At 40.0% G+C, this 14,542-nt stretch overlaps 3 protein-coding genes and 1 long non-coding RNA gene across 4 annotated transcripts; 2 read left to right on the top strand and 2 right to left on the bottom strand.

The window, feature by feature from the left end:
- Nucleotides 1-634: 634 nt before the first annotated feature.
- Nucleotides 635-6,558, top strand: LOC104944233 (G-protein coupled receptor family C group 5 member C-like). Its single transcript, XM_010769741.1, has 4 exons — nt 635-909; nt 1,629-2,634; nt 3,647-3,750; nt 3,831-6,558. The coding sequence occupies exons 2-4, from the start codon at nt 1,650-1,652 to the stop codon at nt 3,927-3,929; spliced, it is 1,188 nt and encodes a 395-aa protein (XP_010768043.1). The 5' UTR covers nt 635-909; nt 1,629-1,649; the 3' UTR covers nt 3,930-6,558.
- Nucleotides 6,559-6,843: 285 nt separating this feature from the next.
- On the bottom strand, nt 6,844-10,066 carry ccdc137 (coiled-coil domain containing 137). The gene is made up of 6 exons (XM_010769739.1): nt 9,870-10,066; nt 9,528-9,670; nt 8,904-9,114; nt 8,436-8,518; nt 7,707-7,786; nt 6,844-7,193 (listed from the first exon to the last, which is right to left on the bottom strand). Exons 1-6 carry the CDS (start codon nt 9,938-9,940, stop codon nt 6,993-6,995), a joined length of 789 nt encoding a protein of 262 aa, XP_010768041.1. The 5' UTR covers nt 9,941-10,066; the 3' UTR covers nt 6,844-6,992.
- Nucleotides 9,669-11,775, top strand: LOC104944231 (uncharacterized). The gene is made up of 4 exons (XR_798204.1): nt 9,669-9,754; nt 11,337-11,413; nt 11,521-11,549; nt 11,660-11,775. It is a non-coding gene; the product is annotated as an uncharacterized lncRNA (long non-coding RNA).
- Nucleotides 11,775-13,848, bottom strand: tspan10 (tetraspanin 10). The gene is made up of 3 exons (XM_010769740.1): nt 13,719-13,848; nt 13,000-13,592; nt 11,775-12,879 (listed from the first exon to the last, which is right to left on the bottom strand). Exons 1-3 carry the CDS (start codon nt 13,806-13,808, stop codon nt 12,573-12,575), a joined length of 990 nt encoding a protein of 329 aa, XP_010768042.1. The 5' UTR covers nt 13,809-13,848; the 3' UTR covers nt 11,775-12,572.
- Nucleotides 13,849-14,542: the final 694 nt, after the last annotated feature.

The raw sequence follows: 14,542 nt of genomic DNA, 5'->3' as shown, positions 1-14,542 counted from the left end.
TTTATGTTTAAAGTAATACTGTAGCCTAACTGACATCCCATAAAATAACCAGGGAGAGTACCTTGTGTTGTTATTCCCATGTGGAACTCACTGCCTCTGGATATGGGACTGGTGGCTTATTTAGTATTTCTAAACTAAAATCAAGCTTTTATTTTTATTTAGCTTTTAATGTGGAACAATGTTATAGGCTTGGTTGTAAAGGTTACTTCATTGTGTTTTTATATTGTCAGTTTCATCCCTTGTGCTTATTTTTCTTCATTGATTTTTATTGACTGTATTTATATTAAGATTTTTTGTTTTATTGAACAACTGTATGTGGTCCTATTCCCTCTATACAACTGAAATAGGCTGCTGCAGCTTTATGTGTGCTATAGATGATGAATTCAAAGGAAACCAATCAAATAAATAATCTAATTACCAAACGAATGATAGTACATTATTAATCATTGAAATCAAAGTGTGTTCATGTCGAACATGCTGTATACAGGTGGAAATGTGAGATGAGTGGTCCCTTTGTTTGGGTGTAAACTGCCTGAAATAAAATAAGTAGGCCGGATGTTAATCTCACAGAATATGCAAAGCTGCAAGCACCAAAGAGGCTGGACGAACAGTCATAGTTTACGCGTGTATTCAGTAATAACCTACCTTACAACTATGCCGCTGACTGTGCCGGTGAGTTCATTATAACATGGTTCAATAACAATTCAGAAGGAGTGGGCAGATGGAGGACTGTCCATGATTCTTACCTGAAAGAAACGTGGATCCATGAAGTGAACATTTAAACGCTACGAAATTGGTTGTAACATCTCCCAAGAGCCGTTAAAACACCCGAGGGGGAAAACTCTTTTTTTCGGGTTTGGTTATTCTTACCTGCAGCTCGAGAGGAACTGCTCTCTGTCTTCAGTCCAGGTAAGAAGCCCCTGACGGATAGCAATATCCGCCTCATCCAATACTTCCTAAATTGTGTTACCGAATATGATTATGTTATCAAAAATAATTGTTGCATTTTTATTGCGCCATTTACAAAATATTTAAACGTGAACATTGTTCAGACTGTTAACTTTCCATTAGTTTATTGTGATAATTCAATTGATATGCTTTATTTATCATATGCACGGGAGTATAGTGCACTTAAAGGCCTGTGTTAAGCGTTAAGACTAAATCACTACATTTTGAAATGAGCGGTAGGCTATAACCTGACACTGTCCTTCGATCAGTTTTACGCTATTTTCATAGTTTTCTGAAATACATTGCGCCTATAATGTTAAAATTATACTGCTGAAAATTGGAAAGCTAGACTAAAGAACATGTTATGAAAAACTATTTTCTGTATATTTTAGGATTCTCCAGAGACTCAAATTAATTAATTTAAGTTGTCAGCAATTAGGTAGGCTATAAAAGTAAGACACAACTGGCGCAGTATAGTCAAGAACCTTTACTGCGCCATGACATAGTAATATTAATGGGAACAATTTGTTTTGATGGATGAATGAAAGTCAGTAGTTTGTCTTTCAATACTAATCATGGATGCAAATACTAGCCTATTAATTCCATTGAACTGCAATGAATAATTGTTTTGCATATCAAAAATATCAATGTTTGCATGTTTAATATTTATTCTGTTGCAGCACCTTTTGAACATTAAAGCCATGGAACCGACCAGTGCTCCAAAAGGATGTGGCTCAAGTATCAGCTCCATATATTACAACCTGTGTGACCTGACCACAGTGTGGGGGGTCGTGGTGGAGGCTGTTGCTGCTGCTGGTATAGTGACTTCTTTCATTCTCTTGGTCATCCTCATGGCCACCATACCGTTTGTGACAGACAAGAAGAGGAAGGGTATGGTGGCTCTGCAGGCCGGCATTCTAGTCTTCACTTTGGGACTCTTTGGACTCACTTTTGCCTTTATTGTGGGTCAGTACTCCATCAACTGTGCTGCACGGAGGTTTCTCTTTGGAGTGCTGTTTTCAGGCTGTCTAGCCTGCCTGGTGATGCATGGGTTATGGCTCACCCTGTTGAAGCGTAGCGACAGGGGTCCCAGGAGCTGGATGTTATGCCTGGGAGCCCTGGGTCTGTGGATGGTCGAGGTCATCATCAACACTGAGTGGCTTATCATCACTGTTTTGAGAAGCCCACCTGGACCTGGAGGTGTCATGACCCCTGATGTGTCCTGTAACATTGCTAACAAGGACTTTGTGAGCGCACTTGTCTATGTGATGGTTCTGGTGATAGCTGCGGTGCTGATCGCCGTGCCCTCACTGACACACAAGCACAAGCAGTGGCGCCGAGACGGAGCCTTCATCCTAGTCACCGGGATCTTCACCTTGGCTATCTGGGTAACTTGGATTGTCATGTACATCCATGGGAACAGGGTCGTCGGGAATCCCAGCTGGGATGATCCTACTCTGGCCATAGCTGTAGTGTCAAATGCATGGGTGTTCCTTTTCCTCTATGCAATCCCAGAAATCTGCCTACTGACCCAGGAGGACCCAGATCAGGAGCTGCCAGTCGATGGAGATCATGTTTATCCTGCCAGAAGCCTGGTTTATGACAGCATCCTGAAAGAGCCGGAGACACCCCACCAGAATGTGTACATGGAGAATAAAGCCTTCACAATGGACGAGCCTCCAGCAGGTAAAGCATGACACATTACGGACGCCATTAGTCCAATACATTTGAATGGGGGCAGAATCTTTCAAAAAACATCAATCTAATTAAATGGTTTAAACTTGCACATAAGGGCAGCCCCCTTTCTTCAGCTTGCAGCAGTTACACAACCAAACACAAGTAAATAATTCACATAATAGAGCGCAACCGTGTAGAATGTAGATAATGGTAAAAAGTGTTAATCTGCTACTGCCTCTAGTAACAGAGGAAAAGACGCAATTAATGAATGTTGTCATTCCTATTTAGCAAGAACAGCTAAGGGCAGCAATAGTTTTGCTGTGTACTGTAGCTGTCAAATGTGTTGCTAAAGGGTGGTTACTTGTGGCCTTCCATGCAAATCTGTATTGTGACATGCCTCGTTCTCTCTTGTATTGACCTGCATGAAACTTGTGTTAGTGTGTGCCACTGCAAATAGAAAACTACTTATAGGATCAAATAAAATAAAAAGTGCCATTCAGGAAGCATACCCCCATTTTTAGGACAAAAGTCTAATCCTACTTATTGAGGGTTGTGTCATTGGCCAACATTACGAGGCACACCAACATAACAGTTACATTACTCTTTAAAATGTCATGTATTTGCATAGCTTGGAGGCCTTACATTGGCATACAATCATTAACTACTTTTTATACATCACCACACTAAACACTACTCAGATGAGGTTCAATACCGCTGGCAGAGCATGAGCCAAACAGAAACTAGATAGGAAGAGTATAGGGTTAGTAAACATACGGAAAACTGTTCGAGCATGACACGCTCACATATTTAAAGTACAGTGTACATTTAAGGTTTTACAATATAAAATGTGTGCTAGGCTTCCCATTTATCCTTAGAGACAGCAAATATTGATTCAATTAGCTGGCCAGTTTGAGTGATGTGTGTTGCTTCAGAGACCGTAATGTTTAAACAATGTTTTAAAAGTATTTGACATGTTTTAATGTTTTAATTGATATCCTCATCCATCTTTTTTTTTTACCAGTACCCACAAAACCAGTGTCTCCATATGGTGCTTATAATGGTCAGCTACGAAGTTGTTTGTACCAGCCTACTGAAATTGCCATGATTGCCAAGGGTCTGACTAAGGTGAGTCAATCGACAATATTTACACCACTAGACTTTCTTTGACACGTGTCACTGAAATGATCCACTATCTGTTTGTATAGATGGACAAAGGCACGATGATGCCTCGAGCCAGAGCCCCCTCTCTGAATCGGGGAGGTGGAAGCTCTCTGCCATGTTCAGCTGATTCCTTGCCATCTTAAGGACTGTCACATGACGTCAGCGTGAATCCATGGCAGTGCACCTACACGCTCAGAAGTTACTGTTGGGAAATGTACACTTTGTTCTCTCCTCAGGATTCCTTGTATCGGATGTATCTTACTTTCTCTTCCTTAGTAAAAGGCTTGAAGCAATTACACTGTGATTAAATCCCCTTCATTAGAGTGCTGCTGGAATGAGTCCTTAAACCTGGAAATGAATTCTGTCGTCTTAAAGTCAATGGTTACCTTTAAACAAAACGTGAAGGTATTAGGTTTTGTTAGTCACAGTTCTTCTTTTCTGCAACAATCCTAAAAACCATTAACCAGGGCAATGCTTACTTCTGGGATAGCCTTAAAATAAAAGTCATTCCTGTAGCAATATGGAGTTTGCAGTTATGTAACCCAGCTCCTCTCAGATCTGTTTTTTTTGTCTGGAGGTTGTACCAGGAGCATTCAGTTTTTTGTGTACCTTGTGCCTTAGAACTTCTCACTGTCAACCAAAACTTTGCACACTTGTATCTTTACTCCAAAACACAATCAAGAGAAAGAGTGGCATGCATGTTTCTGTACAGAGAAGCAATGACTTTGCCTTCTAGCTGAAAGAGATACCAAAACATTCTGGCTACCTTTCCTTTACATTTCTTTGAAGTCCAAATCCCAAAGTGAAATGTATCTTTTGATGACAACTGACAGATTAATGATGGTTGGTTAATGATAAGCAAGGGTTGAGTGTAGATAGTTTATAGCCGAGGTAGGGTTTATAATGTTTCCATTGTGTTTGCACTATTAACTAATGCTTCCCCCGTTTCATAAATCTGACTGGAATGTGGTAATCTGTTGCGAAACATACTTTGTTTCATTGTGAAATTAAGTTGTGTAACGTATCCTCTGAAAGCAGTTGGATTTTGTAGTTGGATTTATAAAACTATAATTCTATGTAAACTTATTAAACCTGTTTATGGTAACTTACGTACTTTGTAGCTGTTCCTTTCATAAAAGAATAAACATTTACAAGGAGGTTGGATAATGTAATAGGAAATGGCAAAAGGATCCCCATGTACAGAAGTTATTTGCATGTGTTTGTTGATAAGCTTTAACAGCTTTACCCAGGGCTCTGTGCAGGGATTGGTTATCACACTTTGATGTTGGAGGTTATGGGACTGGTAGTGTTATTGTGGGGATTATACACTAACCAAACCGTAAAGACAATAATTCCATGTGAGCATTTCAATTACATTTGATGGAGCATTTTACAAAAACGACACTCTCCGAGAGCAGAAGTGGCGAAAGGAGCCTCTTTGTATTGTTTGTGTAGGACTGCCTGCTGCAAATAAACACACTGTGAGCATCAACAAATCGTCAAGGGACAAATTAACATGGACAACTGCTTTGACCTAACACACACACACACACACACACACACACACACACACACACACACACACACACACACACACACACTTTAAGAGCTCCAGAGTGAGCTGTGGCTGCCTAGCAGCAGCGGAGAAGGCTCTCTCCCAATTACTCCCACCATTCTGTTCTGTCAGCAGCCATGAAACACTTGCTCAGGAAGGAAATTGCTCACACACTGGAAATCCGACGGTCAGAGATGTACAACAGAACACAAACAGATATTACTATGCAACGCCTCCCGTCTGCCCGCTACGAACCCCTACACACAGATATAGAACAGATGCAAAGCGCTGCGAAAACATGCAGTGATGTCCACCTGATGGTGAACTCTGCAAGAAACATTTACCCAAATGTATCCAAACACCTTTCAGACATTTGATAGTGTTTCCTTTGCATTTTCAACCTTTTACTACACTGACCTGGTTTACTCTAGAACCTTGTCCTACAGCTTTTCCAACTCATCTCATAGAAAGGGGCTACTGGTAAGCTGTACCTACAGGACGTTAAATAAACCCACACAGAACTCTCGACTTATTCCCGAGCATTGACTTGAGCTAAAACCCAACAGCATCTTTCTCTGACAGGCAGCAACTGGAAAGCACTTGATAATATGAAAAGCTGTCGTGTGCACATGGACACAGGTGAGCACATGACCGATGGTGTTTGAGCTCAGCTCAAGGGAGTCAGCACCACCAATCAGTAACAGCTGCCCCCACTTAATGCCTTTTCTTGTCACTGTGACAACCCTCTGTGGACAAACACAGACGGAGGATAAAAAGCTGATCAAACTGCAACGACTATGAACCAACAGAGCACACAACAGGGCTTCAGTAATAACAACCACAGCCATCTGGTGATACTATTCTGTAGGTCACTATCGCTCTTTTAGATCTAGGACGCTTTGAAAGATGAAGTTGTTAAACACACATCTCACTATACGCACAGCTAGTCCCAGAGTCCACTGTTTCAGACAAAGGCCTGTTCATGGGGGGGGGGGGTGGGGGGGGTTATCCCGTAAATGTAAATGGCTATGCTAGGCTCTAATAATTGATCGACATTTACAACCCTTGGCGTTACAAAACCTTTCATTATGCATGTTGGGTCAGCTCTCTATTCAAACAACACCAGCTTTCTGCAGGAAGCCTGACATCTAGTGGGACCACAGCAAGGTTTATCTTTACCTGGGCATTATCCAAACTATGTTATGGTCCACCGACGCTACACATGAAGTCATAGAGGCTTACTTCATATGCAAATACTAAAACAGGGTGGACAGCTGAACATCTGTCAGTTACTAACAGTGGTGGAAATCAAGAAAAGTGACCTTACTGGATGTATTTATTTAGGTTTGATCAGCTTGTCCTTTTTATAGGAAATGATACAGACATTAACAATCTGAAAATCCGGTTCTTTTTTTTGTTAAATATAGGACACTGAAAGAGGCAGTTGAGCGTTGATCACTACTTACCTCCTGCTGTGGGCAGCAGATTCAAATGTGTGCTTGTTCCCCTGACAGTTACTGTAGCTACACTGTGGTGAGCTCCATCACTGCCAGTTGCAGAGTTACATAACACATACGGTCTGCTGATTTTCAGTCTCTGAGATTCACGGCTGACTGAAGCCAGGGTCTTTTAAAATCTTTCACATGAAACATCACTTCGGGTTCCTGAGTTTTTCCAGATTAGCATCCCTGTCCTTAAACTGCTGCTGTCTCTGTTTCTTAAGAAGACGGTAGGCCTCCACTGCTCGCAACCGCTCCTCCTCCATGATTCGCTTTCGGGCCATGGAGGGCTTGCCCGTTGTGACCGCCGTGTGGCCGAGGAGAGAGTTGAGGAGCAGCTGCTTTGCTGCCTTCTGGAATGATGTTGGTAGAGGAGAAATAAACACAGTCAACATCTTACTCAACCATAAAGATCCCCGACATGACATGTAAATACAGAGCCTTTAACAACACATACAAAACAATGATACACACAGGAATGAAGAATAAAAACAAAATATATATATCTATATTTAAAATAAAGCACCCAGCAGCAAAGCATAGTCTAGCCACCAGAGAAGAGAGCAGTGATGCATTGTGCCACAGGTGTGATGCAAATGTAGGCTGAATGTAAAGTAGCTAAATAGAAAATAGTAAAAGCAGTACAAGAGTAATGTTTTCTTAATTAATCATTTTAAATACAAATGTATGTCATATTTAAAACACATACAAATGAAGATTGTGCAAATGATAACATAGCCTAGCCAGTAACTGAAATAGAGAAAGTATGAAAGAAAAGGGGTTTTCTGCGAACAAAACACCCTACAAAAAGCAGATACAAATGTAAATTGTGCATAAGCCCATGTAATAGCTGCATAGCGGGTTACCTCAGGTTTGATAGGAGCTTTCCTGGGTTTGGCGCTGAAAGATGGCGGGCACATAGAAACTTCCCCAAAGGGAACATGATCTACAAAATAAAGCTTTCATTAATATCAATATACAATGTTCTGCTTTGACAATTCTAATAAAACCAGCATTAATGGATGTTTCTTTTGAATAAGTTGTAAAACACAGCACTGACATGCCTTAGTAATTGTCATGGCTATAAACAAATCCAGGCACAACATTAGTGTGAGAAGAATTGTTGGCTACAAAATTGAAACAATGATTACAAATAGACAACTTGAAGCTTAAAGAGTTGGGTAAAGTCTGTAAAGAGTGGTAATCGTTTAAAGTGCGCTTAAAACAAAAATCTGTTCCCTTTAAGTTTGATTTAAAAAAGTAAATAATTAGTTCCAAAATAGGATGCTTCCTTTCCAGCAGAGTGGAATATTGCCGGTGTCTTGACTTTCCCAAAATGACTATAGGACAATTCAGCAAATTCAAAATGTCTGACTTCAAAGTGACTGACTGACACGCTTGAGAATATATCCTTCTGTCTCAGCAAGATATTACTGAAAAACTTAGGTACAATAAACTTTTCTGATTAACATGCAGAATCTAAAGCAATAGGTTTTTAGGAAACACGCCACTAAAAACCCAGTCAAACTGCAGATGTGGATCCTGATGATGTTGAAGGCACCTCATACTGGGTCAGTGCATGCTTGTCTTCTTACCAACGAACATCTCTTTTTCCATCCTGTCCACTTGTTTATCCAACTTTCTGTTCTGTAGCCTCTGTAATCTGACCGTATCATGTCTGGAGCAAAGACAGCACAGAAGATCACATACATTAGACATGTATCACTCATGAATTAAAATCACTTTTAAATGCAGGGTGAGTCCATTTAATTGCAATTTACTGTTATCATTTTCATTTCCGTTGAATTTTAACTTAGATAATGCAAATATATTACACTTGTATAGTAAATAAAACTGCAACACAATACATAAGTATATTGTGCCAGGGGTGCATTTGTGTTGCACTTGACATATTAGATACACAAAATCAAAGAAGACATAACCTCAAGGAGGATAGGGTTTAATCAACTCACTTGGCTTTACCCTTCATTCTTTAATGTCCAATATCAGCACAGACAATATATATAATCTACTTAACTTATTACAAATCAAAGTGTACTCACTCCTTCTTTTTCTCCGACTTGCCCCCGTCTGCGGGCCTCTCTTGTTTGTTGGCAGCCAGCTCAGGCTTTCTGTCGACTTGGTTCTTGGTGAGGAAGAGGACATGTTTGGTCTCAGTCTCCATGCGCCGCATATAGGCTTTCACACTCTCTGACTTCCCCCTCTTGAAATGTGGGACAGGTATGTCTCCACTTTTGGGATCCTCTGGTTTACCTTTAGGGTAGATCAGAATCAAGTTTATTGCCAGGTACAGTTACACATTCAAGGAATTTCCTTTGGTGTCTGGTGGTGCAAGATAGATAGATAGATAGATAGCAAGATAGATAGATAGATAGATAGATAGAAAATAAGTTGTAAATGGTCAAAGATATGACGAAAATAAAAAGAAACTATTTAGCATTGAGAACATTAATATTTAAATATACAAAAGAACCTTAAAAGCTAAATTACTTAGGAAAATGAATATATGAACACATATGGTAAACTACTATGTATTATATATAAAAGTGGAGGGCTGTGCAGACATGTGCAAAAGAAAGATGGAAAAAAACCAATACATTGTTCACTAGTTATAAATATGAGTAATGTTAACGTATGTATAACAGAATATGAAGCTTGTAACTCACTCTCTTTGGGCTTTTTCACCTTCAATTTCCCCGTTTTCATTATCTGCTTGTTTTTCATGATCTCCCGGAGCTTAAAGGGGATGTGCTCGATGTGGTCTCGTTTGATTTTCTTAGGTTTGCCATCTCGTTTGAGCTTATTATCACTGTTATAACACGTTACAGTCCAGGGTATCATGTAGGAAAAGAAACGAATAAAAGTTAACATCTGCAAGCCATACACAACGCAGGTACGTGTCCTCAAATGAATACGAGAATGAAGTTGACAAGTTGAATCTCGTAGACAGCTAGCTAATGTAGCTAGCTAGCATTGTTTCTGTAACACAACAGCCATTTTTACGTTACCTTGAATGTTTTTCGGCCTTTCCCACTTGCTTTCCTGACTCGTCAGTTGTGTTCTTCTTATTTTTCCCCATGATAATGCACTTTGTTTAAAAGAATTACGAAGTATCTTCACAAAACAATAACACGTGTGGAAGAGCGTTTGTTAACCTTTAACCTACGAACCAACCTCGATTTCAGGCGACAGGAAGTAAAAGAGTTCGCACTCCGTACACTTTTCCTTGGTCGTTTCCTTCTCTGCAATACGAAAAATATAAAACCGCTTCCCTCCCGTGAATTGATATGTTCCTTTCACTGTTATTGAGGTTGTTGTTGTTGTTGTTGTTGTTTTTTAGGGGTTTTTTTCACAGAGGAGTACATTCCATTTCTTTTTTTCACCGACACCGATACCTGACGTTTTGCGTGTATGATGGGTTTTCTTAAATGTCGTTAAATTACTTATGAAACTGTGTTGAGGTTACGACATCTAATACAAAAAGACACCGGACATTTCCACATACATTTAACAGATAAGACAGCTCATTCCAGCTTAGTGAAATATATTTATCTTGGAGGCAAGCACTAACAAATAAACGATCTTTGCGGGAAAAGTCATCCTGGTTAATATGTCAGCTGGATTCAGTCTGTCAGCACTAGATGGCGTCGTTGTTCTATTTTGTCCACATAATACTACAAAGACCGCTACTATAATTTAGCATAACATGAAAACAGCTCAGACTCACTTTAGTACAGTTCTTAAGCAAATGCCCTGAGTTGCTCTCTAGTCTAGATGTCACCTTTGGGTTTTGGGGATTATGATAGCGTATCGTTTTATATATTATATATATATATATATATATAATATATTATTTTATATTTTATAGTTTTATATTTGATAGATTCCATTAATCAAGAACAACCATTAACCAACTGTAAATTATGATAATTGAACATGATGATCACTCCTGAGCTTATACATGGTTTTCAGTATAATGTATGTGGAGGATTACCACATACAACATTTAGGAAACACCTTTTAAGATGTCAGCTTAATGTAAATCCCCTTTAATTATGACTTCGGTATTAAACATATCAAAGGATTTCTGACGACTCAAAAACCTGAACATTATATAATTTGTAAAGGTAGAATTTACGACAGAGCATTGTATTAAGTTGCAAATTCAGCATGTCCTTGCAGTAATGTGATTATGAAGCTGCTGTTAAACCCAAAGGTAACATGGAGACAGTTGTGGGATTACATACGTCTTCATCGTCTGTACAAAAGTCTGTGTTCCTACGGATAATAAGTGTGTTTGTGAGCACAGTAGGAATGTTCATTTTATATCAGTATCTCTAATGGCACAGCTAAATACAGAGTTGTGGAAGGGGATATTTGTCTTGAATGTATTTCAATTTGGCCACAGTAAAAAATCAAACTTGACATTTTCATGCCTTTAATCATTATGATGGCACTTGGCCTGTCCCTTACAGCTCAAACAACAAAAGTATGAATTTGAAAGTGGACAATCCTGAATTGAAGAATGGCAGCCTAGCCCAAAGAGCAGAGGGTAAGCAATTGAGTATAGGCCTACAGTGCATTTTCACAAGCATTATCTAAAAAGTGTTTCTTTTGTAAAACTCCCCACAATTAAACTTGTGATTTTTTCCCTCCCAGCTTTGGAGTAGAGATCCCAGGAATTAAAGGTTTGGCACTGGAAAGCATGAGCATCCTTGTTTGGCCCCTGCGTCACCTAAAAGTACACACAAATCACACATCACTTAATTTTGCTGACTCGCGATTTGTCCTTCCTTAGATTTCACCACGATCTGCCCATGGGAAGCATACAGCCATCTTGACCTACAGGAACTGGCTCAATATGGTATAGTCTCTTCATTGAGAATTTATTTCTTCTATATTTACCCATCTAGATCATCAAATTATCTGTTTTAATGTAAACCACAAACTAAATGAACGTGTTAAAGATGTCTACATATTTAAGATACTGTTCTCTGCTGAATGGGTCTCACTACAAAGCTTGGATTTAAAAAAGTACATTTTTTTTATTTATTTCTTTGCCTCCATCTACATTTAATAATAAACAATGCTGTTTTGTCAGCATGACATGATTGGGTTTAATTGAATGTTGTGCTGTTCCTGTGAATTCACCACAATAGTTTGGAATACTTTGGCATTTCTGGTTTTATGCAGCAAGATGGATTAGCACAAAAGAATTGCAGGGGTAAACAGGTTTTAAACGTGTACTTTTCTAATGCAGTACATGGCTGTTTAGCAGAGAGGGAACCTTCTGTAAATATAGCAGCTTGTGTTCAAGTCTTACCGTTCCCTTATCCTGTGATATCTTTAAGTGTATGTATATCAACTTGATAAATAACTGTATAATTTAGTTTTCACAACAACAGTAAATGAAATCCTGAGACATTACATTACATGTTACTTGTTAGACGCTTTTATCCAAAGCGACTTACATACGCAATACTGTGGACAATCCCCACAGGAGGAATTTGGGGTGAAGTTCCTCTAAAGTGGTCTGACAACTATTGAAATCAAGAAGGCCTCTCTGTGAAGCTTTGTAACCCGTTGTTGGGGTCCCGACACTCAGATTTCGGAACCAGTGGTTTCGGGGATAGAGTATATTTACTACAAATGAGAAACAAAGTGGAGATTCTAAAGCAGGACACAAAAAAGCACACCGTACAGTTATCATATTACATGTACATTTTATGCCAATGGATACTTTCTAACAGTCGTGTAGAGATAAACAGAGTCAGAAACTGGACTCCTAGTACAACTATTCCAACTGTTCCTATCAGGCCCTCGTGCTGCTCAATCCAGCGCGACATTCCCCCCAGACAGCCGCCCAGGAAGATCACACTCTGAGCACTGAACTCATCCAGCAGCTGGGCTCCTAAACCACACTGAGAGTTCCACACTGTGCCATTCTCCAAAGGATCCACACAGCATGTCGCAGGGACGCCACAGGCCAGCACTCCTGGAGCTGAGCAGTTGTAATATCTGAGGAAAAGTCAAAATATCCAATTATTTTCAAAGCATACCAACATCAAGACAACAAAGTTCATGACATATGCTTCTCCTGATGAACTTGTTTCCCCAAGTTAGTCACCCTCTACTCACATGTTGAGTTCCCAGTCACGGTAGTTATCTGCCCCACAGCATTGAAGATTTGTCTGAATCTCGTCCGCGATGAACCTCAGATCCAGGTCATCCTGGTAGTGCACCATGGCAGCTAACATCCCTGAGCGCAGGTAGCTTCCAACCTGACCTTGTAGACTGTAGGCGACAATGCCAGCCAGCACCTGGGCTGTGATGAGTGCCAGCACCGTGGCAGAGAACAGCTTCAGTAATGAGCAGTTCTCTCTCAAGGCGCCCAAACAGCCTGACAGGCAGAGCAGGGTTAGCACAAAGCCGAGAGACACAAGAATCAGCATTGGGTCAGTGCCGATACTGCCGATCTTCTCCTGAGCAAACGACTCTTTGCTGATGAGGCCCCACATCCCCAGGCCAAGAACCACCAGACCCAGAACTGTGAACACCAGATTACATAGGAACAGGAAATATTTGAGGAAATAGTCCGTAAAGGAATATCTGTAGTGGGGTTGGTTGCTTACTAATACACGGCTGTCGTCCTGTCGATTGTCTGGTCCAACTTGGCGACTTTCAGTGGTAACATTGTCCTGTTCCTCGTCGTCCTCTTTTGCAGAGCTTGCCTTTGAACAAACAGGCAAATAAATATAATATAATATCATTTTTTGAGGATAATGCTGCCTCAAGCCTTTATCTACATATCAAGGTACTCAATATTCAGAAAGGAACTAACGTAAGTGACTCCTTACCTTTGGTATAAGTGGACTGGATTCATTCTGCGTGGTGTCCCTCCTCGACCAAGGCAAAAAAAATCTTTTTAGCCCCAAATATCTCCTCATGTTAGAGATGATTCTCCCTGTGCTTTTAGCTGGTCAGAATGACACAAGCTAAAGTTGAGCATTTGGGGGAGAATTCACTACAGTATGAACAGAGGAGCATGTGAGCTGAGCTGGTGAGACCATGCAGTGTTTAGCCTCCGGCTGCTAGCTGTGGGATTTCTTCATCATGTGAGAGTCACAGTGAGGGGATTAGACGGTTATCAAAGCATGTGTGAGGGACTCACACACACACGAGTGGGTCCAGAACAAGAGACTTTTGATGTGAGGTTTACTCACACAAACCACACAAATGGCAAGGTGTTATGTAATTTTTACATTTTTCTATCAGCTTCTGGATGTATCAAATACATTCAGAAGCTGAATTAGCATAAACAAACAAAACACACACTTGAATGAATCAAGAACTGCGAGCAAATAATCTTTGTTATTGTCTTTGCATTTACACATTTTAACCAACGTTGCAACCATTAATACCACTAAAGTGCAGATCTAGATTGATTAATTACAGTTATTTTTCTAACCATTCATATTTTCCTTGTTTTTCTCATGTGCGCAAATTTGGTCAAAGGTTTTCTGTTTGAAATGCTTCATTACAAAAGCATATTGATGAATGTGTAGAGTTCCACTAAATAGCTCAGCAGAGTGAAAATAACCCAGATTGTTCTGCAGTCAATCAAAAGGAAAGAAAAACAGCAGAAAGCTATACCAAAACAGAAATGTGCTATCACGAGTAA

Source organism: Notothenia coriiceps, unplaced genomic scaffold, assembly GCF_000735185.1.
Source record: "Notothenia coriiceps isolate Sejong01 unplaced genomic scaffold, NC01 NC01_scaffold00007694, whole genome shotgun sequence".
Classification (NCBI taxonomy): domain Eukaryota; kingdom Metazoa; phylum Chordata; class Actinopteri; order Perciformes; family Nototheniidae; genus Notothenia; species Notothenia coriiceps.
The sequence above is the reverse complement of the archived record's forward strand: the minus strand, read 5'-3'. Positions and strand labels throughout refer to the sequence as shown.

Coding starts and splice junctions, on each gene's coding strand:
- ccdc137 (XM_010769739.1), bottom strand. CDS start 9,940: ATGGGGAAAAATAAGAAGAACACAACTGACGAGTCAGGAAAGCAAGTG. Junction 9,115..9,527: donor GGTGAAAAAGCCCAAAGAGA/GTGAGTTACAAG, acceptor TCTACCCTAAAG/GTAAACCAGAGGATCCCAAA. Junction 8,519..8,903: donor AAGTCGGAGAAAAAGAAGGA/GTGAGTACACTT, acceptor TCTTTGCTCCAG/ACATGATACGGTCAGATTAC.
- tspan10 (XM_010769740.1), bottom strand. CDS start 13,808: ATGAGGAGATATTTGGGGCTAAAAAGATTTTTTTTGCCTTGGTCGAGG. Junction 13,593..13,718: donor CCAGTCCACTTATACCAAAG/GTAAGGAGTCAC, acceptor GTTTGTTCAAAG/GCAAGCTCTGCAAAAGAGGA. Junction 12,880..12,999: donor CGTGACTGGGAACTCAACAT/GTGAGTAGAGGG, acceptor ACTTTTCCTCAG/ATATTACAACTGCTCAGCTC.
- LOC104944233 (XM_010769741.1), top strand. CDS start 1,650: ATGGAACCGACCAGTGCTCCAAAAGGATGTGGCTCAAGTATCAGCTCC. Junction 2,635..3,646: donor AATGGACGAGCCTCCAGCAG/GTAAAGCATGAC, acceptor TTTTTTTACCAG/TACCCACAAAACCAGTGTCT. Junction 3,751..3,830: donor TTGCCAAGGGTCTGACTAAG/GTGAGTCAATCG, acceptor CTGTTTGTATAG/ATGGACAAAGGCACGATGAT.